This window comes from Podarcis muralis, chromosome 4, assembly GCF_964188315.1.
Source record: "Podarcis muralis chromosome 4, rPodMur119.hap1.1, whole genome shotgun sequence".
Lineage (NCBI taxonomy): Eukaryota > Metazoa > Chordata > Lepidosauria > Squamata > Lacertidae > Podarcis > Podarcis muralis.
Window position 1 is genome coordinate 9292126 of NC_135658.1, and position 24598 is coordinate 9316723.

Below are 24598 nucleotides of genomic sequence, written 5' to 3' on the forward strand. Positions count from 1 at the left end.
AACTTTAACTGTCCAGGGGTCCTTTGCCTTTACCTTTTACCAAACAGCCTTTCCAGTTAAGGGTGTGCGAGTTTTGTTGTTGATGCTTGCCGCGTTCAATCCTGAAGCTTCTCACACACCCACATATGGAGCAATTAACTTGGGGGACGACTCCACATTTAGTTTCCATCTGTTCTTTCTAAGAACACCGGCAGCCAGTTTCCAATCCGACGTGCGTCTTGCACCACCGGCTCCTCGTTCAAGGAAGCTGCCCGCTTCCATCCTGTCAGCCTTTCCTGTTCATCCACCCCCAAAAACAACCTTTTGGAGGCAGCGTTTATGCTTCTAGCTTGGTTTAATTCTGCCTGTTGAGGACGCAGGTTCTATCCACAAGGACATCTTATTATGTTGTTACATTGCATTGCATTAGATTGGCATCACTCCAATGAGCTCATGGTGGTGTATGTAGCACTCCTGATTTTATCTTTACAACAACCCTGCGAGGTGTGTTAGGCAGAGAGGGAGTGTGTCAGGCACCGGGCGTCCCAATCTGCCAGTTTGGAAGGGTATAAACTCAGCCAGAGAGGTGGGTCCCACAAAACGAAATCCCTTCACTGCCAAAGGACAGAGGAGGCGAAACCTCAGGACCTGGCTATAATTGTACAGCGAAGGCTCTCTAGATGCACCTTTGGACTGAAAAGACCAGATGATTCTTAGCAATGGGAAATAATTTCAGGTTGGAGAGAGAGAGAGAGAGAGAGAGAGAGAGAGAGAGAGAGAGAGAGAGAGAAGATAAAGTATTTGCACTGATCTTGATCTTTTTTTTCTCTCTCTCTCTCTCTCCAACCTGAAATTATTTCCCATTGCTAAGAATCATCTGGTCTTTTATTTGCACTGATCGGACACGGGTGGCGCTGTGGATTAAACCACAGAGCCTAGGACTTGCTGATCAGAAGGTCGGCGGTTCGAATCCCTGCCACGGGGTGAGCTTCCGTTGCTCGCTCCCTGCTCCTGCCAACCTAGCAGTTTGAAAGCACCTCAAAGTGCAAGTAGATAAATAGGTGCCACTCCGGCGGGAAGGTAAACGGTGTTTCTGTGCGCTGCTCTGGTTCGCCAGAAGCGGCTTAGTCATGCTGGCCACATGACCCGGAAGCTGTACGCCGGCTCCCTCGGCCAATAAAGTGAGATGAGCGCCGCAACCCCAGAGTCGGCCACGACTGGACCTAATGGTCAGGGGTCCCTTTACCCTTTACCTATTTGCACTGATCAGGAAACCACACTCAAGATTGCTGTGACCGGATACGCAATGGTACGTTTACATAACGCAGAAATGTTCCATAATTTTAAAGTGAAATATTTGCACCAATTTTAAGCCGTGGTTTTGAGAAACTGTTTTTGCTCCTTGAGCGAGGAGTGCAATCTTTTGAAAAGCAATGCCAACCGTTGAAAAGCTTTTGCAGCCTTGATCTCTTGGTAATGGCTGCTCTTTTCTAACGCTAGAAAAGTTCAACCTGTGCTGCTGATATAAGTAGTACGACTCATGCAACGCGTCGGTGACTCATATACACACAATAATTACTAAAATAATTATACATTCTTTATCAATCTTCCGAGAAAAATATAAAACCTTGTGCAAAGCCACAGAAACTTGCGAACTGTCCAGTCTAAGATGAACTTACAATGTCTGATTTCAATAGATTTTTCAAACGCTCTTTTCTAATGGCGACTGCTACCGGGTTCCTTTTGTTTTGTTTTCCGCCCCATCAGGTGATGTGGTTGCCCGACTCTGACCGCCGACTGGTCCAAGAGGTTGCCCCAGGTTTCCAGCAGACCACTGGCGTCAAGGCTGGGGCTCAGCCTTTGAGGGACAGAGGCTTCCAAAAGCTGAACCTGCGCTACACCAAAGTCACCAGGGACGATATCAGGTCTGCTGTGGGCTTTCGCTCTTCCACATGTCTTTGGTCTCATTCTCATAAGCACCTTATCTTTCTGGACTGTACCACTTTCGGCCTGAGGGAAGCTTCCATGTTGGAAGGTTTCTCCCATTTTTTAAAAAAAGAGAAACGAAAACCGACATCCATGCTTCTAGAAAGGTAGCCAGGGAAGGTAATGTCTAGATTTGGCTTCTCCCTGATGTGCTGGCTTTCTGAGGTCAGGGAAGGCTGCAATCTACACGAATTATGACCAGGGGTGGGGTGCTAGTGTCCCACACAGTTCATCGTTCCTCCCACCAAAATATCTAGGGAAACCAGGAGGGGTTTTGCAACATAATGAAACTGTAGAATAAATTCCTCAAGGCAAGATGCTTTGCAGGAGGTTGAACTTTGGGTACCTTCCAGCTCTATGATTTTGTGACTCCTGCAAGTTTTCCTCAGTGAAGCAGATTGCAGAATTGACCTTCTTGTTAGCAGAGACGACTATGGCCCTGAACAGAGCTAGCGGCGGAGGAAAAGGCCTTTTGACAGGGGTGCCTAATGATGACTAAGGGCCTGCGGAGACAATTGCATGCCTGGAACGTAATGGATGGCTTTGTGAGGCTGCCTCTAATATCCTCTCTGGGCACTTTGAGAGACAAACTCCAAACCACTTGCCACGCTCCTTATCTCTCTAGCAGCCGCTGCTGTTACCATGGAGCTGTGAAGAAGTCCAAGGTCCCGGTTTTTATTTCAGAAATTACTTTGTGCGCAAAAAAACCCCAGCCCATTAATAGCCTTTGATCCGTCCATCTTATCTTTGGACGGACGTTGGCTGGGACACTTTCCGAGAACAACGCGTGGTTGCGGTTTGCCGATTGGGGAACAGGCTGGAATAATATTTTGGGGATGTAGATCTGGAGCAAATGAAGGCGTTTGTTTTGCAGCTGGATGAGAAACGTTTGCTTCTCAGCCTTGTCATGTTTGCTTGTTTGCTCCCTCGGGGGGGTTGAACCAGCATTTGCGGGTGCCGCTGTGACCCTCAAAAACCCACACAGTGCACGAGAGACACTTTGCTCTTCCTGCTCAAATCAACTCTGCACGGGCTCAGTGTCTCTTGTATTGAACAAAATAAATAAATTCCTTCCAGTAGCACTTTAGAGACCAACTAAGTTCATTATGTGGGACGTGGGTGGCGCTGTGGGTTAAACCACAGAGCCTAGGGCTTGCCGATCAGAAGGTCGGCGGTTTGAATCCCCGCAATGATGGGGTGAGCTCCCGTTGCTCAGTCCCTGCTCCTGCCAACCTAGCAGTTCGAAAGCATGCAAAAAAAGTGCAAGTAGATAAATAGGTACCACTCCGGCAGGAAGGAAAACGGCGTTTCCGTGCACTGCTCTGGTTCGACAGAAGTGTCTTAGTCATGCTGGCCACATGACCCGGAAGCTGTCTGTGGACAAACGCCGGCTCCCTTGGCCAATAAAGTGAGATGAGCGCCGCAACCCCAGAGTCAGCCACGACGACCTAATGGTCAGGGGTCCCCTTTACCTTTAAGTTTGTTATTGCTCTCTAAGGTGCTACTGGGGGGAATTTTTTTATTTTGTTTCGACTACGGCAGACCAACACGGCTACCTACCTGTAACTCCTGTATTGAACACCCCCCTTTAAACGTGCCCGCAGTGCATTGCATGCTAAAATCATTCACCCAGCCTCTCCCCTCCCATTCCAAACAGAAGAGAGTTGCAATGAGCTTGTCTCTGTGAGTGAGCGGGCAATGGGCGACATGGGCACCATTGCTTCATTGACAGAGCAGTTGATGGGAAGGACGCATGAGAGCACTTGCGGGGTCTTAGAGCCCTCCCTCCTCCTTCCTAAAGCCCAGTAAACAGTTGCTCAGCTTTGGGAAGGAAGAGGATGACCCTGTGACCTTGTCAAAGCCCTCATACGTCCTGTGGCGCTGTGGTTTAAACCACTGAGCCTCTTGGGCTTGCCAATCAGAAGGTCGGCGGTTTGAATCCCCGCGACGGGGTGAGCTCCCATTGTTCTGTCCCAGCTCCTGCCAACCAAGCAGTTCAAAAGAACACCAGTGCAAGTAGATAAATAGGTACCACTGTGGTGGGAAGGTAAACGGCGTTTCCGTATACTCTGGTTTCCGTTATGGTGTTCCATTGTACCAGAAGCTGTTTAGTCCTGCTGGTCACATGACCTGGAAAGCTGTCTGCAGAGAAACGCCGGCTTCCTCGGCCTGAAAGCAAGATGAGCTCTGCAACCCCATAGTCTCCTTTGACTGGACTTAACCATCCAGGGGACCTTTACCTTTTATCTTTACCTGCCTCCTTCCCAAAGCTGGAGAAGCGCTTACCAGACTTTGAAAAGGTGCCACCTCAGCCAGTGCGGGCGAGCCAATGGCGCTGCCCTAAAACGGCCTGTGTTTTCCGATGTGGTTCTTTGACGGCAGAATCTGGGACCAGACAGAACCCAGCGTCCCAGCGAGATCCAGCAAACGCCATTTTGACGTTCTTCTGCGCTTTTTAAGGCCCGTCCTTCTCCACGCTCTGCTTTCTTGACAGGGAATACGCCGTGGCGAACTTGAGCGTCAATCTGTTTGTCGTGAACGAGCCTTGGCTCTACTCTGTCCTGTGGTGCTCCGGGGTCCAGTCCGTCACCTCCGACAACTCTCGCGTCCTCAGCAGGCTGCGTTCCCCCGTCTGGATGATGGTAAGAAGGGCTGTGGCTTTGCGTCTGTTCGTTTCCAGGCGTATGAATGTCAGGAGTAGAAGCAGCCTGCTGGAACAGGCCTGCCGGGTTGTGGGCATTCGAGGGAGCGGAATGCTACAAGGTCCAGGACCGATAAAAGAAAGCCCTTTTTCACACAGCATGGAGTTAAACTGTGGAACTCGCTGCCACAAGAGGCAGGGATGGCCACCAACTTGGGTGGCTTTGAAAGAGGATTGGACAAATTCATGACAGAGGATATTATAATAATATAATATAATATAATATAATATAATATAATATAATATAATATAATATAATATAATATAATAATATAATAATATAATATGTGGTACCTCGGGTTAAGAACTTAATTCGTTCTGGAGGTTTGTTCTTAACCTGAAACTGTCCTTAACCTGAGAGACCACTTTAGCTAATGGGAACTCCCGCTGCTGCCATGCCACTGGAGCATGATTTCTGTTTTCATCCTGAAGCAAAGTTCTTAACCCGAGGTAATATTTCTGGGTTAGCGGAGTCTGTAACCTGAAGCGTCTGTAACCTGAAGTGTCTGCAACCCAAGGTAAAGGTACCCCTGCCCGTACGGGCCAGTCTTGTCAGACTCTGGGGTTGTGCGCCCATCTCACTCTATAGGCCGGGGGCCAGCGCTGTCCGGAGACACTTCCGGGTCACGTGGCCAGCGTGACGAAGCTGCTCTGGTGAGCCAGAGCCGCACACGGAAACGCCGTTTACCTCCCCCTATTTATCTACTTGCACCCAAGGGTGCTTTCGAACTGCTAGGTTGGCAGGCGCTGGGACCGAGCAGCGGGAGCGCACCCCGCCATGGGGATTCGAACCGCTGACCTGACGATCGGCAAGTCCTAGGCGCTGAGGTTTTACCCACAGCGCCACCCGCGTCCCTCACTTGGGTTACAGTGGTAACCCAAGGTACCACTGTAATATAATTATTTATACCCCGCCCATCCAGCTGGGTTTCCCCAGCTACTTGGGCAGCTTCCAACCCAAGTGAGAGCCTGTGAGAGCCACACTGTGAGAGCCAGTGTGGTGTAGTGGTTAAGAGCGGTGGACTCGTAATCTGGGGAACCGGGTTCGCGTCTCCGCTCCTCCACATGCAGCTGCTGGGTGACCTTAGGCTAGTCACACTTCTTTGAAGTCTCTCAGCCCCACTCACCTCACAGAGTGTTTGTTGTGGGGGAGGAAGGGAAAGGATCAGAGTTTTAGGGCAGCAGCTGAAGAAGGAACAAAAAGGGTTTTCTTGTGTGAGTTTCTTGTGGCTGTTTAGCTGCTCTCTCTGTGCAAAGGTCAGAGGGGGCAGGGCTTCTGTTGAGGTAGGTGATTAGCTGTGGGAGGAGCTTATCAGAGTTTTAGGGCAGCGGCCTAGCGGCGCGCGCAGTTTGATCCATATTTTAGATTTAGGGGAGCTAGTCTCAAACATTTGTTGGGGGAGACCTAGGTTTTTTGGGGGGGATTTATTTGTCCTGTCTCCACACTTTTAATGATAGAGGACCACTGTAGTCACCCCCAACGACACGTTCTCAAGATGGAGGGTGAGGGAACAGCTGCAGTCGCCTGTGGTTCCTGCGCAATGTTTGCCATCTTGCCAAAGGTTGCAGGCAGCTTTACCTGCAGCAATTGCATGTTGATTGCCCTCTTAAAAGACAAAGTCCAGCAACTGGAGGAACGTGTAGCTACGCTCCAAAGAATTAGAGAGCTGGAACTCTTCTTGGAAGCAACAGAGCACACCGTCTCCACCAAGGAAGAGACAGGGGACTCCCCTGAGAAGGTGGCTAGTTCACCAACACAGGAGCCAGATATATGGAGAAACGTGACTCAAAGAAGTAGGAGGCCCAGGGTTCGCTCTGATTGTTTAGAAATACGCAATCGCTTTGAGGTCCTTTCCCCTACCATGGAAGACGAAGAGCAGACTCCATTTGAGGATCTCTCCCTCATTACAGTCGATCAGGTATATGAAGACGAGCAGCAAAGGCAGTCCTCAGGGAATGTCCAGGCGACCTTGGAACGGACAGCTCACAGAAGAACCCCGACCAGACCTAAGAGGAGGCGTGTGGTGGTGATAGGGGATTCCCTACTGAGGGGAACAGAAGCAGTGATCTGTGGGCCTGACAAGATGTCTCGGGAAGTGTGCTGTCTCCCCGGGGCTAAGATCCAAGATGTAACTGAACGACTGCAAGGAATCATAAAACCCACTGACAAATACCCCTTCCTCTTGGTTCATGTGGGAACCAATGACACTGCAAGCAATAGCCTCCAGAAGATCAAAAGAGATTACGAGGCTCTGGGCAGGAAATTGAAGCAATTAAATGCACAAATTGTCATCTCATCTGTCCTCCCAGTTGAACGACGTGGCCCAGGGAGAGAGGGAAAAATAGTGGAAGTGAACAACTGGCTTCGCAAATGGTGTAAACAGGAACGGTTTGGATTCTTAGATCACGGACTGCAGTTTCTTGAAGATGGACTTCTGGCAAGCGATGGGCTGCACCTCACAACGGTTGGGAGGAATGTGTTTGCAAAAAATCTCAGAAACCTCATCAGGAGGGCTTTAAACTGACTAATGTGGGGGAGGGAGACAGTGCTCCTGAAGGTAGGAGTCTATCAATTGATGAAGATGATCATCCAAATGTCATAGACCGAATGGAGCAAAGAGCATGCAGACCTAGTGGTGGGAGGAAAAAATCCTTAAATAAGAGACACGGGGGAATGATTAATGGACTTCAATGTCTGTACACTAATGCGCAAAGCATGGGAAATAAACAAGATGAGCTTGAGCTCCTGGTACAGCAAACTAAATATGACATAATAGGAATCACTGAAACCTGGTGGGATAAATCCCACGATTGGAATGTAATAATGGAGGGATACAATCTATTTCAAAGAAACAGACCAGACAAGAAAGGAGGAGGAGTGGCGTTATATGTCAGGGATGTGTATACCTGTGAAGAGATCCAAGATTTAGAACCTCAAAGCCAAAGTGAGAGCATTTGGGTGAAAATTAAGGGAGAGAAGAATAACAGTGACCTCATTGTGGGAGTTTACTATAGATCCCCAAGCCAAACGGAGGACATAGATGATGCCTTCCTGGAACAGATGGCCAAGCATGCAAAAGGAAGGGAGATAGTAGTAATGGGGGACTTCAATTACCCTGATATTTGTTGGATGTCAAACTCAGCCAAGAGCATAAGGTCAAACAGATTCCTCACTGCCCTTGCAGACAACTTCATTGTCCAGAAAGTGGGAGAAGCAACAAGAGGAACAGCCATTTTAGATCTGGTCCTAACCAATGTTGATGACCTGGTTAGTGGGGTAGAAGTGGAAGGATCATTAGGCGCGAGTGATCATGCTCTTCTGAAGTTTACTATACAGCGGAAAGGAGCAGCCAAGCATACTAGGACTCAATTTCTCGACTTTAAGAAAGCCGACTTCATAAAGCTTAGGGAAGCGCTGGGTGAGATCCCATGGACAGTAATACTAAAAGGAAAGGGAGTTCAAGATGGCTGGGAGTTTGTTAAGAGGGAGATAGTAAAAGCACAACTTCAGGCAATACCAATGAGACGGAAACATGGAAGGTGCCTAAAGAAGCCAGGGTGGCTATCTAAAGAACTTTTAACTGAGTTAAGATTAAAAAAGGATGTGTACAAAAAATGGAAAAGGGGGGAAACCACCAAAGAGGAATTCAAACAAATAGCCAGCACGTGTAGACACAAAGTCAGAAAAGCTAAAGCACAAAATGAACTCAGGCTTGCTAGAGAGGTTAAAAGCAACAAAAAAGGCTTTTATGGGTATGTTCGTAGCAAAAGGAAGAACAAAGAAACCGTGGGGTCACTCAGAGGAGAAGATGGTGAAATGCAAACAGGGGACACAGAAAGGGCTGAACTCCTCAATGCTTTCTTTGCCTCAGTCTTCTCCGATAAAGAAAACAATGCCCGACCTGAAGAATTTGGAGCAAATGATTCAGCAGAGGAAACACAACCCAGAATAACTAAGGAGATAGTACAAGAATACTTGGCTAGTCTAGATGTATTCAAGTCTCCAGGGCCAGATGAACTGCATCCAAGAGTATTAAAAGAACTGGCAGATGTGATTTCAGAACCACTGGCAGTCATCTTTGAGAATTCCTGGAGAACAGGCGAAGTCCCCGCAGACTGGAGGAGGGCAAATGTTGTCCCTATTTTCAAAAAGGGGAAAAGAGAGGACCCAAATAATTACCGCCCAGTCAGTCTGACATCAATACCAGGGAAGATTCTGGAGCAGATCATTAAGCAAACAGTCTGTGATCACCTAGAAAGGAATGCTGTGATCACCAATAGTCAGCATGGATTTCTGAAAAATAAGTCATGTCAGACTAACCTGATCTCGTTTTTTGACAGAATTACAAGCCTGGTAGATGAAGGGAACGCAGTGGATGTAGTCTACCTTGATTTCAGCAAGGCATTTGACAAGGTGCCCCATGATATTCTTGTAAAGAAGCTGGTAAAATGCGGTCTTGACTATGCTACCACTCAGTGGATTTGTAACTGGCTGACTGACCGAACCCAAAGGGTGCTCATCAATGGTTCCTCTTCATCCTGGAGAAGAGTGACTAGTGGGGTGCCACAGGGTTCTGTCTTGGGCCCGGTCTTATTCAACATCTTTATCAACGACTTGGATGATGGACTCAAGGGCATCCTGATCAAATTTGCAGATGACACCAAACTGGGAGGGGTGGCTAACACCCCAGAGGACAGGATCACACTTCAAAACGACCTTGACAGATTAGAGAACTGGGCCAAAACAAACAAGATGAATTTTAACAGGGAGAAATGTAAAGTATTGCACTTGGGCAAAAAAAATGAGAGGCACAAATACAAGATGGGGGACACCTGGCTTGAGAGCAGTACATGTGAAAAGGATCTAGGAGTCTTGGTTGACCACAAACTTGACATGAGCCAACAATGTGACGCGGCAGCTAAAAAAGCCAATGCAATTCTGGGCCTCATCAATAGGAGTATAGCATCTAGATCAAGGGAAGTAATAGTGCCACTGTATTCTGCTCTGGTCAGACCTCACCTGGAGTACTGTGTCCAGTTCTGGGCACCACAGTTCAAGAAGGACACTGACAAACTGGAACGTGTCCAGAGGAGGGCAACCAAAATGGTCAAAGGCCTGGAAACGATGCCTTATGAGGAACGGCTAAGGGAGCTGGGCATGTTTAGCCTGGAGAAGAGGAGGTTACGGGGTGATATGATAGCCATGTACAAATATATAAAAGGATGTCACATAGAGGAGGGAGAAAGGCTGTTTTCTGCTGCTCCAGAGAAGCGGACACGGAGCAATGGATCCAAACTACAAGAAAGAAGATTCCACCTAAACATTAGGAAGAACTTCCTGACAGTAAGAGCTGTTCGACAGTGGAATTTGCTGCCAAGGAGTGTGGTGGAGTCTCCTTCTTTGGAGGTCTTTAAGCAGAGGCTTGACAACCATATGTCAGGAGTGCTCTGATGGTGTTTCCTGCTTGGCAGGGGGTTGGACTCGATGGCCCTTGTGGTCTCTTCCAACTCTATGATTCTATGATTCTATGATTCTAGGAGAATGTTAGCCGCTTTGAGACTCCTTCAGGTAGTGATAAAGCAGGATATCAAATCCAAACAACTCCTCTTCTTCTTCTTCTTCTTCTTCTTCTTCTTCTTCTTCTTCTTCTTCTTCTTCTTCTTCTTCTTCTTCTTCTTCTTCTTCTTCCTCCTCCTCCTCCTCCAACAAGAGATTAAAAATGCATTAAAACATAAGTCATAAAAAACTTCCCTAAACAGGGCTTCCTTCAGATGTCTTCTAAACGTCGGGTAGTTGTTTGTTTCCTTGACATCTGTTGGGAGGGTGTTTCACAGGGTGGGCGCCACCACCGAGAAGGCCCTCTGCCTGGTTCCCTGTAACCTCACTTCTTGTAGGAAGGGAACCGCCAGAAGGCCCTCGGAGCTGGACCTCAGTGTCCAGGCTGAATGATGGGGATGGAGACGCTCCTTCAGGTATACTGGACTGAGGCTGTTTAGGGCTTTAAAGGTCAACACCAACACTTTGAATTGTGCCCAGAAACGTACTGGGAGCCAATGTAGGTCTTTCAAGACCGGTGTTATGTGGTCTCGGCGGCTGCTCCCAGTCACCAGCCTGGCTGCCACATTCTGGATTAGTTGCAGTTTCCGGGTCACCTTCAAAGGTAGCCCAGAGCGCATTGCAGTAGTCCAAGCGGGAGATAGCTAGAGCATGCACCACCCTGGCGAGACAATCCGAAAAGGGCTCTTAGTGGCTACTAGGTGCTGCCTCCACAGCAATGCTTTTGCAGCTCCTTCCCTTGCCCAAAGATGCCACAAATACTTACTATTGTTTTTATTATTTATTAAATACGTATACTGACCTCCGTCCATAGATCTCAGGGTGGTTCACAACACAGAAATGCAAATTTAAAAACCCCACACACAAAATCCACATTGAAAACAAGAACGAAACCGGTATACGCTTCAAACGTAGAGCCAAAAGCTTCAGTAAAAAGGAAAGGTTTTGCCTGGTGCCTTAAGCTAGACTACAGAACATCAGGTGAGCTTCCCTGGGGGAAGGGCATTCCACAATTGAGGAGCCAACGTTGAAAAGGTCCTGCTCTTGTTTTGCCGCCTGCCTGGACCTCCCATGGAGGGGCTCAGGGAGAAGGGCCTCAGAACATGATCACAGGGTGTGGGCTGGTTCTTATGGGGAGAGCCCATAAGAGTCTTTGAGGTACTGGGGTCCTGCATAATAAGGCTTTATAGGTAAAAATCAGCACTTTGAATTGGGCCCCGAAGCATCATAGAGGAGGCTGTGGTTCATACAGGGCTTAAAAGGTAAAGGTAAAGGTACCCCTGCCCGTACGGGCCAGTCTTGACAGACTCTAGGGTTCTGCGCCCATCTCACTTAAGAGGCCAGGGGCCAGCGCTGTCCGCAGACACTTCCGGGTCACGTGGCTAGCGTGACAAGCTGCATCTGGCGAGCCAGCGCAGCACACGGAACGCCGTTTACCTTCCCGCTAGTAAGCGGTCCCTATTTATCTACTTGCAACCGGGGGTGCTTTTGAACTGCTAGGTTGGCAGGCGCTGGGACCGAGCAGCGGGAGCGCACCCCGCCACAGGGATTCGAACCGCCGACCTTTCGATCGGCAAGCCCTAGGCGCTGAGGCTTTTACCCACAGCGCCACCCATACAGGGCTTACCTGGGGTTATCTTCTTGCTCCGACACACATGCACACGATTATACTTCTTATTACTGAAAGAGAAAGGGGATAAACCTCTACTCGGGTCAAATCTATTCGTTGATTAAAGGGGAAAAGCAAATTGACAGTGCTTGCATCTTCTGCTGCTGCAACTCCCAGTTTAGTGGCCCAGGGCACCATCTAGTGGTCGCGAAAGCGCTTACTCTTAATTCATGCGCAGGCATTTATTTGAGCTCCAGTCTTATTGCTTAGTTTGGTAGATTAATAAACTAAAGCTTTGGATCGGGGGGGTTCTCCTGACCAAGGGCTGACTTGACCTGTGGCCAATACTCTGGCGCCTGAGTGTCAAAACAGACGTGGTCGAAGTGTAAAACTGAGCATGGCCCTTTTTTGAAAAAGCAAATATTGGGTAAAAAGGTAAAGGTACCCCTGCCCATACGGGCCAGTCTTGACAGACTCTAGGGTTGTGCGCCCATCTCACCCAAGAGGCCGGGGGCCAGCGCTGTCCGGAGACACTTCCGGGTCACGTGGCCAGCGTGACAAAGCTGCATCTGGTGAGCCAGCGCAGCACACGGAACGCCGTTTACCTTCCCGCTAGTAAGCGGTCCCTATTTATCTGCTTGCACCCAGGGGTGCTTTCGAACTGCTAGGTTGGCAGGCGCTGGGACCGAACGACAGGAGCGCACCCCGCCGCAGGGATTCGAACCGCCGACCTTTAGATCGGCAAGTCCTAGGCACTGAGGCTTTTACCCACAGCGCCACCCGCGTCCAAATATTGGGTAGGGGGTCATGAAAACCTTTTGGCAATGCAGCTGGAAGCCTAGGGGAATGATCATATATATTGATTGATCAATAGATATAGATATGGAAATATTTTGGGGGGACTTGAGGGCCGCAATTTACTTTGGCTTCATGGCGTCAGGCAGCCCATATAAGCCCTCAATTAAATTAAAGTTTCCTGTTTTAAAAATGAATTTTGAAGGATATTTGGAGCAACAGAAGACCTCTTGGGGTCTAGATTCCATGGCGTAAGCCCTCCTATCCTTTCGTTTTAGAACTGTGAATTAAGGTCACGGTTTTTGAAGCTGCTTCGCTCCTGGTGTTACTGTAAGAGAAGGAATAATAATAATAATAATAATAATAATAATAATAATAATAATAATAATAATTTATATATACTCCACCCATCTGGTTGGGTTTCCCCAGCCACTCTGGGCAGCTCCCAACAGATTAAAAACAGAATAAAACATCAAACATTAAAAACTTCCCTAAACAGGGCTGCCTTCAGATGTCTTCTAAAAGTCAGATAGTTGTTTATCTCCTTGACATCTGAAGGGAGGGTGTTCCACAGGGCGGGTGCCACTACCGAGAAGGCCCTTTGCCTAGTTCCCTGTAGCCTCACTTCTTGCAGGGATGGAACTGCCAGAAGGCCCTCGGAGCTGGACCTTAGTGTCCGGGTAGAATGATGTGGGTGGAGACGCTCCTTCAGGTATACTGGTCCGAGACCATTTAGGGCTTTCAAGGTCAACACCAACACTTTGAATTGTGCCCGGAAACGTACTGGGAGCCAATGTAGGTCTTTTGGTACCTGTGTTATATGGTCTCAGCAGCCACTCCCAGTCACCAGTCTAGCTGCCGCATTCTGGATTAGTTGTAGTTTCCGGGTCACCTTCAAAGGTAGCCCCACATAGAGCGCATGGCAGTAGTCCAAGCGGGAGATAACCAGAGCATGTGCCACTCTGGCAAGACAGTCCACAGGCAGGGAGGGTCTCATCCTGCCTACCAGATGGAACTGATAAACAGCTGCCCTGGACACAGAATTGACCTGTGCCTCCATGGACAGCTGTGAGTCCAGAATGACTCCCAGGCTGCGCACCTGGTCCTTCGAAAGGACAGTTAAAATGAAAAGCCTGCCCTGGACGCAGAAGATGGCTTTCCGTTTTAACTGCCAGGTTGTTAAAGTTCCCTTACGGTTCCGGGGTCCAGTTAGTCAAATCCAGATGAGTATTGTAGTGGAAACATTTGGAAGCCACCAGGGGGAAGAAGGAAGCTCTCTGATGAGAGAGTTTCATGCAGTTTTTATTTTTGCCCCTATTTATGTTATCGCACCCCCTTTGTACGTGTTTACATTGCTGCCATGCTGCCATTATCTTATCTGTTTTCTTGCGTCACCGAGAGAACTGACTTCATTGCCTGCTAATAAATGTCTCAAATATATCTGAACCTAGAACTCTGCATCCCCACATTGAGAAATATTATTTTAATTATTGCGTTAAGCCAACTGCATCCTTGTCTCCTCTTTTTCCCCTCTTCCAGTCTCCGGACGAATACAATCTCATCTGGATAACCGCCGACCTCGTTTCGTTCGTCGTAATCGTAGGAGTTTTTATATTCCAGAAGTAAGTAGCTGGCAGTGGTTTTGCAGAGTTATTTTTCGCCCCCCGCAAAACAACAACAACAAACCCATGTCTGAAAAGGCCCCTTTAAGGGCAGTGGAATCTTTTCAGCAACCCTTTAGAGGTTGACCCATTTCCTACAACGCAGGAGCAATGTGGCTGGCGCTCCTTTGAGGTGCCACCCTGTGCCACCCTAGTCCTGTAAGTAGATCGAGAGTGCAAGGGTTGAATGGGGAAAGACCTTGTAGCAGGGAGAAATTGCCAGGCCCTTTTCTCCTGCTCAATTATTACATCTCCAGGGTGGTAGGGCACAAAGGAAGTAGGCACCACGCCACATCTGTAACCAAGACGCCACCCGAAAACGTTGAGGGAGGGAGTTGGCATGCAGCGCCTCTAAGATGTTTTGTTTGGAAAGGCCCTGGTTTCTGAATCTCCCCCACATGTAGAAAGCTAGCACGTCAGGCTTCTTAGCCCACTCCCTGACACACCAGTTTTCTACATGCAGGGATTTAAATTGTTATTATTTCACATGCTGTCTGCTCCATCATTGCTGAGGTGATCCGGCAGGAGCGAAACCACGTGCCTCTCTAAATAAATCTTTCAGGATGGTCCGTCCTGGGCTCTGGAGTGAGATTTAGACGGAGGTCAAGGGGTCCCCCAGATTAGTTGTAGTGAGTTCACTGCTGAGCAAGGATTTAGCAAGGGGGTCATGAATAACACAGGATTTGTTAGCATGGTGCCTGGCACTCTGTTGTTTTCCTACGTAATTCTTGAGGCCTGGGAAGTCACAGTAAGCCTGTAAAAGATGCTGTGTTGGAGTCCCGGGCATCTAGTCAGAAAGAACTCAGAGGAGAGAAAAGCCAAGATGAAGGCTCTGCTCAGCTGCTGGTTTACTCAGAGGTTGACTTCAGGAAGGCCCCAAAGAACAGCAGGCCGGCACCTCAATCCGGGCACCTTAAAATAACCCACTGCCAGGTTGTGTTGCAGCAAATTACGCTTTTCCCACTTCCACAGCAGCGGGGCAGATTTGGCCCTGCGGGTTTCTAGCTGCTGATCCTTAGCCTTCAAATCCAGTGTAGAAGTAACATCCTAAAGATCCACAGAGTGAGGGGAAGGAGGAAACATAGGCAAAATTCTTAGATGCTTTGAAAGAAGAGAGGGCAGCCATTTTTCCACCCTCCCGTCTAGTAGGAGAGGAGAGAATTGTTTTCCAGCTGCGAATTCCAAGAGAGGACCTGAGGGGAGTTCGCTGACTAGAATCCTCTCCCGCAACCCCTTTTCGAGCAAAGTTTGGGCAAGCAATATCCCCGCAGGGTACCCTAGGTCAGGGGTGCGGAAGCCCCACGGGTGTTTTTTGGACCCCAAGGTGGCCAGGGATGATGGGAGTTGTAGTCTAGCAACATCTGAAGGGATGCAGGTATCTGACACACTCTCACCTGGGGTTGGGGTAGAACGTCTTCTCCCAGTTTTTTGCAGCTAGTTGGACGAGAGGGGATTGGCCCAGAGACCCAATGGGACGGATTCTGAGTCTTCCACACCAGCAGTTAAATCTCCTTTGCCCTGACACTGCATTGGTAGTTTTGCTCCCTGGGGAGGAATGATGGACTCGAAGGAGGTGCCCTATTCCTCCTTGGTTTATTTTTCTTACTGCTCTGACCTTGTTGCATGTTCCTCCTTTCTCTCTCTCTCTTTCTCTCTCTTTCTCTCTCGCTCTCTCTGCTGCTGCATTTTGGCATCTTTACAGCTATCACATAATCAGGTAATTTCTGATGCCTTCTTCCTCATCCCACCTTTCGTCTGTTTCCTTCCTTCCTTCCTTCCTTCCTTCCTTCCTTCCTTCCTTCCTTCCTTCCTTCCTTCCTTCCTTCCCACCTCCCTCAAAAAACAAACAAACCAAAAAGCACCGCTGCAAAATTGGGTTAAAAAGCAGGGTCGTTTCCAGAAGAAACCCTCTAGAAGTTAAAAGTCAAAAACCCCAGAAAGAACGACCGTCTGGCTCACGAAACGTACTAGGTGGGGATTTTCCTGCCCGCGGGACTGGGATCTGAGTGCACTCGGCAGCCTCGGTTTGCAAAACTCCAAGCGTCCCTGACAATGGCAACCCCTGAAATGTGTCCTGTTTCTTTATTTAATGCATGTATAAAATAATAGAGAGTTGGAAGGGACCCATGGGGGTCATCTAGTCCAACCCGCTGCAATGCAGGAATCTTCATGGCAGATGGCCATCCAACCTCTGCTTTGAAAACCTCCAAGGAAGGAGAGCTCACCACCATTTCCGAGGGAGGCCGTATATTCCACCTTTTTTCCTCCAAGGATCTCAAGGTGGTTCCTCATTTAAACCGCCTCCTCATTTAATCCCAACAACGGCTCTGCGAGGTAGGTTGGGCTGAGAGGCAGCGACTGGCCCAAGGTAGCACCCAGCGAGCTTCCTCCTGGCCGAGTGGGGCTTCCTGGTCTGCCCCACAGAGGACCTTCAGGTCCATAAATAGCAACACCCTAGAGGTCCCTAAGGATTAGCCTCAACCAGAGCCAGGGCCTTTTCATGTGACTGCACCGTGAGCAGCTGAGGTTTTTCTTCTCGGCCACATTCTGCTGAAATGGAGGCTGCCTCTACGTCCTCAACCCATTCTCATTTTTCCAATTGGCCCCTGCGGTCGTTTTTCTTCTCTTCTGGCGAGCATTTGAAACCTGCCCCCCACCCACCCCACCCCATTTTTGCAGCCAAGCCCCAATTCCTCGTTTTCGTTGTTTACCCAAGCCTTCCGCCTCCACACATTATCTTCCTGCAACGTTTGGTTGTGTTACGGAGAACCATTCTCATTGGTCTGTCTCTGCCTTTCCCATTTTTTTAAAAAACAAAAATTTCTTTTCTTTTAAAAAAAAATATATAATTTCTGTGCATTATCAGTGTTTTCATGGAATAACCAAAGCGATCGTAGGCCTGAGCAGGATTCGAATCCCTGCCTTGGCTTTCCTCCACTGTGCATTCTGTATTGGAAGACAGCCTGGAAACGATGTGTAGATCCGCCATGTGGGATATTGCTTGGGGGAGCAAGGGGGAAGGTTGCAGGTTCCACTGGATCCCTCCAGAAAGAGGCACACATGAAAATATGTGTGTGCGTTGTGCATGTATTACCTCTAGATGGGTTCTGAACTTTCTGGGGTTCCCCCTTCCCACTTCTTCCACTTTTTCTCTGCAAGGAACAGCTTTTCTATGCGCCGAAGGCACACAGCGAGCGTGCAGCGCTTTTGTACTTTGTACAATTATGCTTGGCTTGGAGAAAACAGAGAAAAGCTTTCCTCCCTCTCTCAAACTCGAGGCCCTCCGGCAAAGCTGAGCATTCTGGAAACACAGGAAAGAAAGCGCTTCTTCCTACAGCCCAGATTTTAAACTGTGGGACTCACTTCCACAGCAGGCTTAAGAAGCGATCAACCCACATGATTTTAAAAAGGATTAGCCGAATTCACAGAGGAGAGGGCTATTACAGTATTTTAAATTTTTTTTGGAAGCCGCCCAGAGTGGCTGGGGAAGCCCAGCCAGATGGGCGGGGTATAAATAATAAATTATTATTATTATATGTTATTATTATCGGTGGCTGTGATGGGAGACAGTGCTCTGTCTCTGCGGTCAGAGGCAGGAATGCGCCTGAATCTCAGCTGCTGGAAACCGTAGGTCATTTTAAAAAAAGCAAACCTCAAAGTGGTTGCAAGAATATAAAGCCGTAAAATCGAGAAAAAGGCACAGCCCTACTGTTAAAGTTAAAATACTGAATCAGATTAAAATCACCTTGGCTTCCTAAGAATCTGGGTGGGCACGTCCGAACAAAAATGTTTGTAGCAGGCGACGAATAGAGTGCGGAGAAGGCAGGGAGTTCCAAAGTTCACTAAACCAATGCGTTCTCACCAATGCAGAACTGGTGGTTTGTGGTGCCTGCGGTTGTGCCAATTCTGCCGTGGTGTAATGGTAAAGGACCCCTGGACTGTTAAGTCCAGTCAAAGGTGACTGTGGGGTTGCGGCGCACATCTTGCTTTCAGGCCGAGGGAGCCGGCGTTTGTCCGCAGACAGCTTTCTGGGTCTTGCGGCCAGCAGGACTAAACCGCTTCCGGCATAACGGTATGACGGAAACCAGAGCGCACGGAAACGCCGTTTACCTTCCCGCCGCGGCGGTACCTATTTATCTACTTGCACCAGTGTGGTTTCCAACTGCTAGGTTGGCAGGAGCTGGGACAGAGCAATGGGAGCTCACCCCGTCGCGGGGATTCGAACCGCCGACCTTCCGATTGACAAGCCCAAGAGGCTCAGTGGTTGAGACCCCAGCGCCACCTGCGTCCCATAAAGCAATCTCGTGGGTGGGGAGAATTGTTCTCGAATCCTGCTCCCCGGTTTCCCCAGACATCTGGTCAACCGCTGGGAGAAGAGGGTACAGGTCTCTTCTTCTTTGGCCTGGGAAACTTTATAATAATATAATAATAATTTATTATTTGTACCCCGCCCATCTGGCTTGGTTTCCCCAGCCACTCTGGGCGGCTTCCCACAAAGACAAAAAATACGCTAAAATGTCACACGTTAAACTTCCCTGAACACGGCTGCCTTCAGATGTCTTCTGAATGTCAGGTACAGTGGTACCTCGGGTTACATACGCTTCAGGTTACAGACTCCGCTAACCCAGAAATAGTGCTTCAGGTTAAGAACTTTGCTTCAGGATGAGAACAGAAATTGTGCTCCGGCGGCGCGGAAGCAGCAGGAGGCCCCATTAGCTAAAGTGGTGCTTCAGGTTAAGAACAGTTTCAGATTAGGAACAGACCTCCGGAACGAATTAAGTTACCACTGTATTCCGGGTCTAGTCTGACCAAGGCATAATAGTGCGATACTAATACAGCGGATGTATGGAAGTAGTGCTTCAGGTTAATAACTTTGCTTCAGGATGAGAACAGAAATTGTGGTCCCACGGTGCGGCAGAAGCAGAAGGCCCCATTAGCTAAAGTGGTGCTTTAGGTTAAGAACAGTTTCAGATTAGGAACGGACCTCCGGAACAAATTAAGTACTTAACCTGAGGTACCACTGTAGTTATTTATCCCTTTGACTTTGCGGGAACAGCAGCGATCGCAGGAAGTAAGAAGAAGCGCTTTGGCTGGTGTCATCTTCCTCCGTCATTCATCCCGGCTGCTTCCGCACACGTCCGTGCTTTTATCAGCTCAGCGTCTCCTCCTCCTCCTCCTCCTCCTTTCCTGACCCTCTCTCTTTCCTCCCCTTTTACGAAGAGCAACTCCCTTTGGCTTTTCGAGGGCTGCATTTGACGCGGGTGTGTGTGTGCGCAATTGGCGTCTTTGCACAAGGAAGCCTGCGCACCACGGCGATGGTTTGTGGCGGAGGGGAGGGGAGAGGGCATATCTGTTGGACCTAACCCCGGGTGCTGGTCATCATACTGGGTTTCTGCTAAATTTGGGGACTTGCGAGGCTTTTGTACCTCCCTGGGCGTGACCGCGCCAGGCCAAACTTATTCTGTGTTTTTATTTTGTGATGTTATGTTGTGAACCTCTTGGAGACCTGCGGGTATAGGACTCTCTACAAATTTAAAAAAGAAAACAAAATGCAATAAAATGTCGGGAGCAGGGTATCTGTAACCTGCGGGTCTCCACAAATAGTGGTACCTTGGTTCTCAAACTTAATCCGTTCCAAAACCAAAGCGTTCCAAAACCAAGGCACGCTTTCCCATAGAAAGTAATGCAAAACGGGTTAATCCGTTCCAGACTTTTAAAAACAACCCATAAAACAGCAATTGAACATGAATTTTAGTCTCTCACGAGACCAGTGATCTGTAAAATGAAAGCGCTAATCAATGTACTGTACTATAAAATAAATAAGACAGTATTGTAGATGATCAAAATAAAAATTATTATTTTTTCTTACCTGCACTGATGATAGTCGTTGTTTGGATAGGGGGCTTTTATCCATTTGCGCAGTCAATCAATCAATCAATCAATCAATCAGTAGATGAACTGGGTTCCACACAGTCACAAAAGCAAATGAACCGAAAAAGCCTCAAAAACAAAAACGCAATATAAACAGCAAAAACTAAAGCGCCAGACTTAATCCGTTCCGGAAGTCCGTTTGACTTCTGAAATGTTCGAAAACCAAGGCGCAGCTTCTGATTGGTACAGGCACCCTGGAAACAATAGCCGACAACCGCCTTGGAAGTTTGGCTTCCGAAAAATGTCCGAAAACCGGAAAACTTACTTCTGGGTTTTCAGCGTTTGAGAACCAAGGTACCACTGTACTACTGAACCACAACTCCCATCATTCCTGACCATGGGCTGATGGGAATTGTAGTTTGACGTCTAGAGAGCCACTGGTTACCTGCCCCTGATGTAGGAAGACCCAGCCAGATGGGCGGGGTACAAATATTATTATTATTATTATTATTATTGGAAGGGGAGTTGTAAATGCAAAATTGCTTCTCATTCCAGAAGCACTGCGGCCCATTGTCCCAGCAAGAGGGCCTTTTGGTTTCAGGGTCCCCTTGGGGTGGGGATAGAAGCTGGGTACACCTGGAGCAAAATGCCGACTCCTCTATTTTTGTATTGATTTGGCCGCAGACCTGATGTTAGCACACAGGCCTGTTGAAATCGCATCCATTGCTGGTCTTAGGTGAGTGATTTAAATGACCACTAGGAGGTGCAACGAAGACGAAATTGGGGTGGGGTGTGGCTGCTTTGTTTGTGGTTTTGGTGTTCGTATTTGACCTTACGTATGTATTTGATCTTTTGTGTGGGGGGTGTGTGTGTGTGTGTGTGTGTGTGTGTGTGTGTGTGTATTGGAGGCACTTTTAAAAAGTGCAGATGACAAACACAAGCTTAAGTGAGGCTCCCCCTTTATATATGATTTTATTTTATTAATTTTATTAATTTGATTTAATATGTGTGTGTGTGTGCGCACGCACACACACTAACAATCTCATTGATCGATCGATCAATCAATCAATCAATCAATCAGGGTCACCTTTTTTAGATGGATTGATTTAAAATAAATAAATAAACGGATCGGGGTTTTTTAAACATTGCAGATCCGGCCCAAGGTTTTTGCAAAGTCGCTGCTTTAAGTGGTAATTTGAGAAGCCCAGGGCTCTCGCGCTTTGTGTCAGACTCAAAAGAGCCAGAAATGATTAACTGGAAAATTCAAACTCGCTCCGACTCCTGTTCCCCTTGGTCGGATTAAGTTGCCTGTGCCTGTTTTGCTTAGCATCACCCCTCCCAGTAGACCTGAGGTCGAATCCTGCTCATCACACCTTTTTTTTGCTTTGCTGGAGAGGGGGGGGGGGTGTTGGCCACTGAGCAGCTGCCTCCTTTTGCTATACTTTTGCTAACCTCCAGTCCTTTCTCATATTTCCATTGAAAGCATGTTCATAAATCATAATCATTTTTTATTTATACCCCTCCCTTCCCGGTTCAAAAAACCAGGCTCAGGGTGGCTAACAACAAATTTAAAACACTTAATTGATGCAACAAAAAACAGCATAAAATACAGTATAAAACGTGAATAACAATAAATTCAGAATTGCGGCCCCTTCCCACTAATTCCCCCCCGCTCCAATTTGAGAGGAGCCCAGCCACTGAATCTGTGCTTGGCTCTGCAGAAAAGGCCCGTTCTCAAATTGCCATCCTCTGGACCCCTCGTGTTGGGGGCACACGAAGAAGGACCCCAAAGGATGATTTCAGGGTCTGGGTCAGTTCCTATGCAGAGAGGCAGTCCTTGATGCATGGCAATCCTGCGCTCTTTAAGGGCGGGGAAGTTCATCAGTTTTGCTGGATCAATTAAACTAAATAGCTTTAATTGGTTTTTCAATAAATGTGCCATTAATGGTTGCTGTTTTGGATTTCATCACGTTATTATCTTATTTTTATTGCATTCTTATTTATCAGCTCCCTGCTTGTGGAATGCTCTCCCCAGGGAAGTTCGCCCGGTGCCTTCATTACATACCGTATTTTTCGCTCCATAAGACACACACTTTTTTCCTCCTGAAAAGTAAGGGGAAATGTCTGTGTGTCTTATGGAGCGAATGCGTGGCCCCTGGAGCCGAATTGCCCAGGGGCAAAAAGCAGATCATGCTTTTTTTTTTTTTTTTTGAAAGAGGGAAGGGGGTATTGAAACAAAACCGCTGATCAGCAAGCGATCGGGAGCGAGATAAGGGACGCTAGAGATAAAGGAGGCTGCCTGGGAGGGGGGAGGTAAAAGTCCATGGATCCTAAGGATTTTTGCATTGGGTCACCCCAAATTCGCCATCAGATCACATAGCATGTCCATGGCTACAGCCAAAAAAGTCACGCAGCCACTGTTTCATGGGGCTTCAATGGCGCAAAAAATGTGGTTACAAAGCACGGATCCACATGGATCCTCAGGATTTTTGCATCGGGCTACTCCAAACTCACCGTCAAATCACATATCATGTCTGTGGCCACAGCATGAAGCACAAAAATCATACATCCACTGTTTCGTTCAGAATATTTTTTTTCTTGTTTTAAAAACTAGGGGCATCTTATGGTCAGGGGTGTCATATGGAGCAAAAAATACGGTATTTTTTTTTTAGGCGCCTGGCGAAAACATTTCTCTTCAACTAGGCCTTGGGCTGATTCATATTCTGTAGCCTTATAAACGTGTCTGTGAGAAGGTGGGGAGGCTATTGTCTTTCTGTTTCGTTCTTATAATTATTTACTTGTTTTTATTCTGTGTTTTATTCTGTGAGCCGCCCCTGAGACGGTCAGGCCAGCTTGCAGAGTTTCAAAACAGAAGGAAAATGAGTTCTCTGTCGCTGTGCTAGGAGAATAGCGCAGAGTTGCTTCCCCATGAGTTTGAGAGCCCATGGATTGTGAGCTCCTTGCCTGGAAACCTGGTCGGGCGCATGAAAAGTTCGGTTCCCGACATTCTCCTTGTCCGTTTCAGGTGGCGAATGGGCAGCATCCGCAGCTACAACCCTGAACAGATCATGCTCAGCGCTGCTGTCCGAAGGTCCAGCCGGGACGTCAACATCATGAAGGAGAAACTCATCTTCTCAGGTGAGGCAATTCGAGGCTGGATTCCACACAGCTATAACTTGATCTGCGGCGGAGAAGTAACTTCCTGTGGGTGTCTTGCTCTTCTTCGGGTCTTCAATTCGAGTCTCGCCACAAATTCATTGTCATGCGGCTAAGGTTAAGTCTTTTTTAAACATTACAGACCCAGCCCAAGGTTTTCCAGAGTCGCTGCTTTAAATAGTAATGTACTTTTGAATAAATAAGGTATACTATTCATTGTATCAAATGGCAGATTTCAGCGGAAGTCTCAGAAAGTTCAATGAAAAATGCAGAAGACCCAGTGGATCAGTTCATTCTCTAGTCAGTTCATGCATAAGGTCCATACATGTAGAAGTATTTATACATCAATTTGATTCCCTCCCCCTCTTTCCTTTTTCCTTTCTCCTTCTGTGATGGAACTCCTATTTGGGGACTTCCCTGGCTTTTTTCTGGCCCATGTAGGACCAGTCTGGATAGTTAGCCTTGGTGAAGACTTGACGTTTTTATCCCCCAAAAAGTTTTTGATTGAGTTTTCAATGAAATGAGGTTGCATTTTAATTTTTTTATGTATTTTAATCTTGTTTTTTTAAGCTGTATTTCAATCAATTGTTTTTATATTTGGTGTTAACCGCCCTGAGCCTGGTCTTGGCTGGGGAGGGGGTGGTATAAATAAAATTTATTATTATTATTATTATTATTATTATTATTATTATTATTATTAGTGTCTATTCCACCTGTCTCTTCAAAGAGTCTAATAATCCACACAAAGGGTTGTTACAGTTCCACAGAATCCTTTCACAGAGTCTAAGACAATATGTAATATTATAGGATAGTGGATCTTATAGCATAGTAGTGGTTGCTATAAGATCACTATCCTATAATATTACATAGGAGCCTGTTCTACTGATGAAGCCTAGGATAGTGATACAGTGGTGCCCCGCAAGACAAATGCCTTGCAAGACGGAAAACCCGCTAGACGAAAGGGTTTTCCGTTTTGGAGGTGCTTCGCAAAACGAATTTCCTATGGGCTTGCTTCGCAAGACGAAAATGTCTTGCGAGTTCCTGCAGGGTTTTTTCCTCCCCCCCCCCTTTTCCCCAAGCCACTAAGCCGCTTATCAGCTGATCCGCTAAGCCGCTAAGCCGCTTAACGGCTGATCGCTAAGCCGCTTATCAGCTGATCCGCTAAGCCGCTTAACAGCTGATCCGCTAAGCCGCTTATCAGCTGATCCGCTAAACCGCTTATCAGCTGATCTGCTAAGCCCGCTAATCCGCTAAGCCACTAATGGGCTTGCTTCGCAAGACGA

General features: G+C 47.7%; 1 protein-coding gene across 2 annotated transcripts in view; it reads left to right on the forward strand.

Annotated features, from left to right (window-relative positions):
* Window positions 1-24598, forward strand: part of GDPD5 (glycerophosphodiester phosphodiesterase domain containing 5) — a 174794-nt gene that overhangs the window by 149317 nt on the left and 879 nt on the right. Inside the window, exons 12-16 of one of the 2 annotated variants that reach the window (XM_077926903.1) lie at window positions 1747-1904; window positions 4460-4607; window positions 14167-14249; window positions 15991-16005; window positions 23185-23297. In XM_077926903.1, coding sequence (XP_077783029.1) covers window positions 1747-1904; window positions 4460-4607; window positions 14167-14249; window positions 15991-16005; window positions 23185-23297 — 517 coding nt within the window. The remainder of the gene's footprint in view (window positions 1-1746; window positions 1905-4459; window positions 4608-14166; window positions 14250-15990; window positions 16006-23184; window positions 23298-24598) is intronic. The other variant, XM_077926904.1, reaches the window with a different exon arrangement.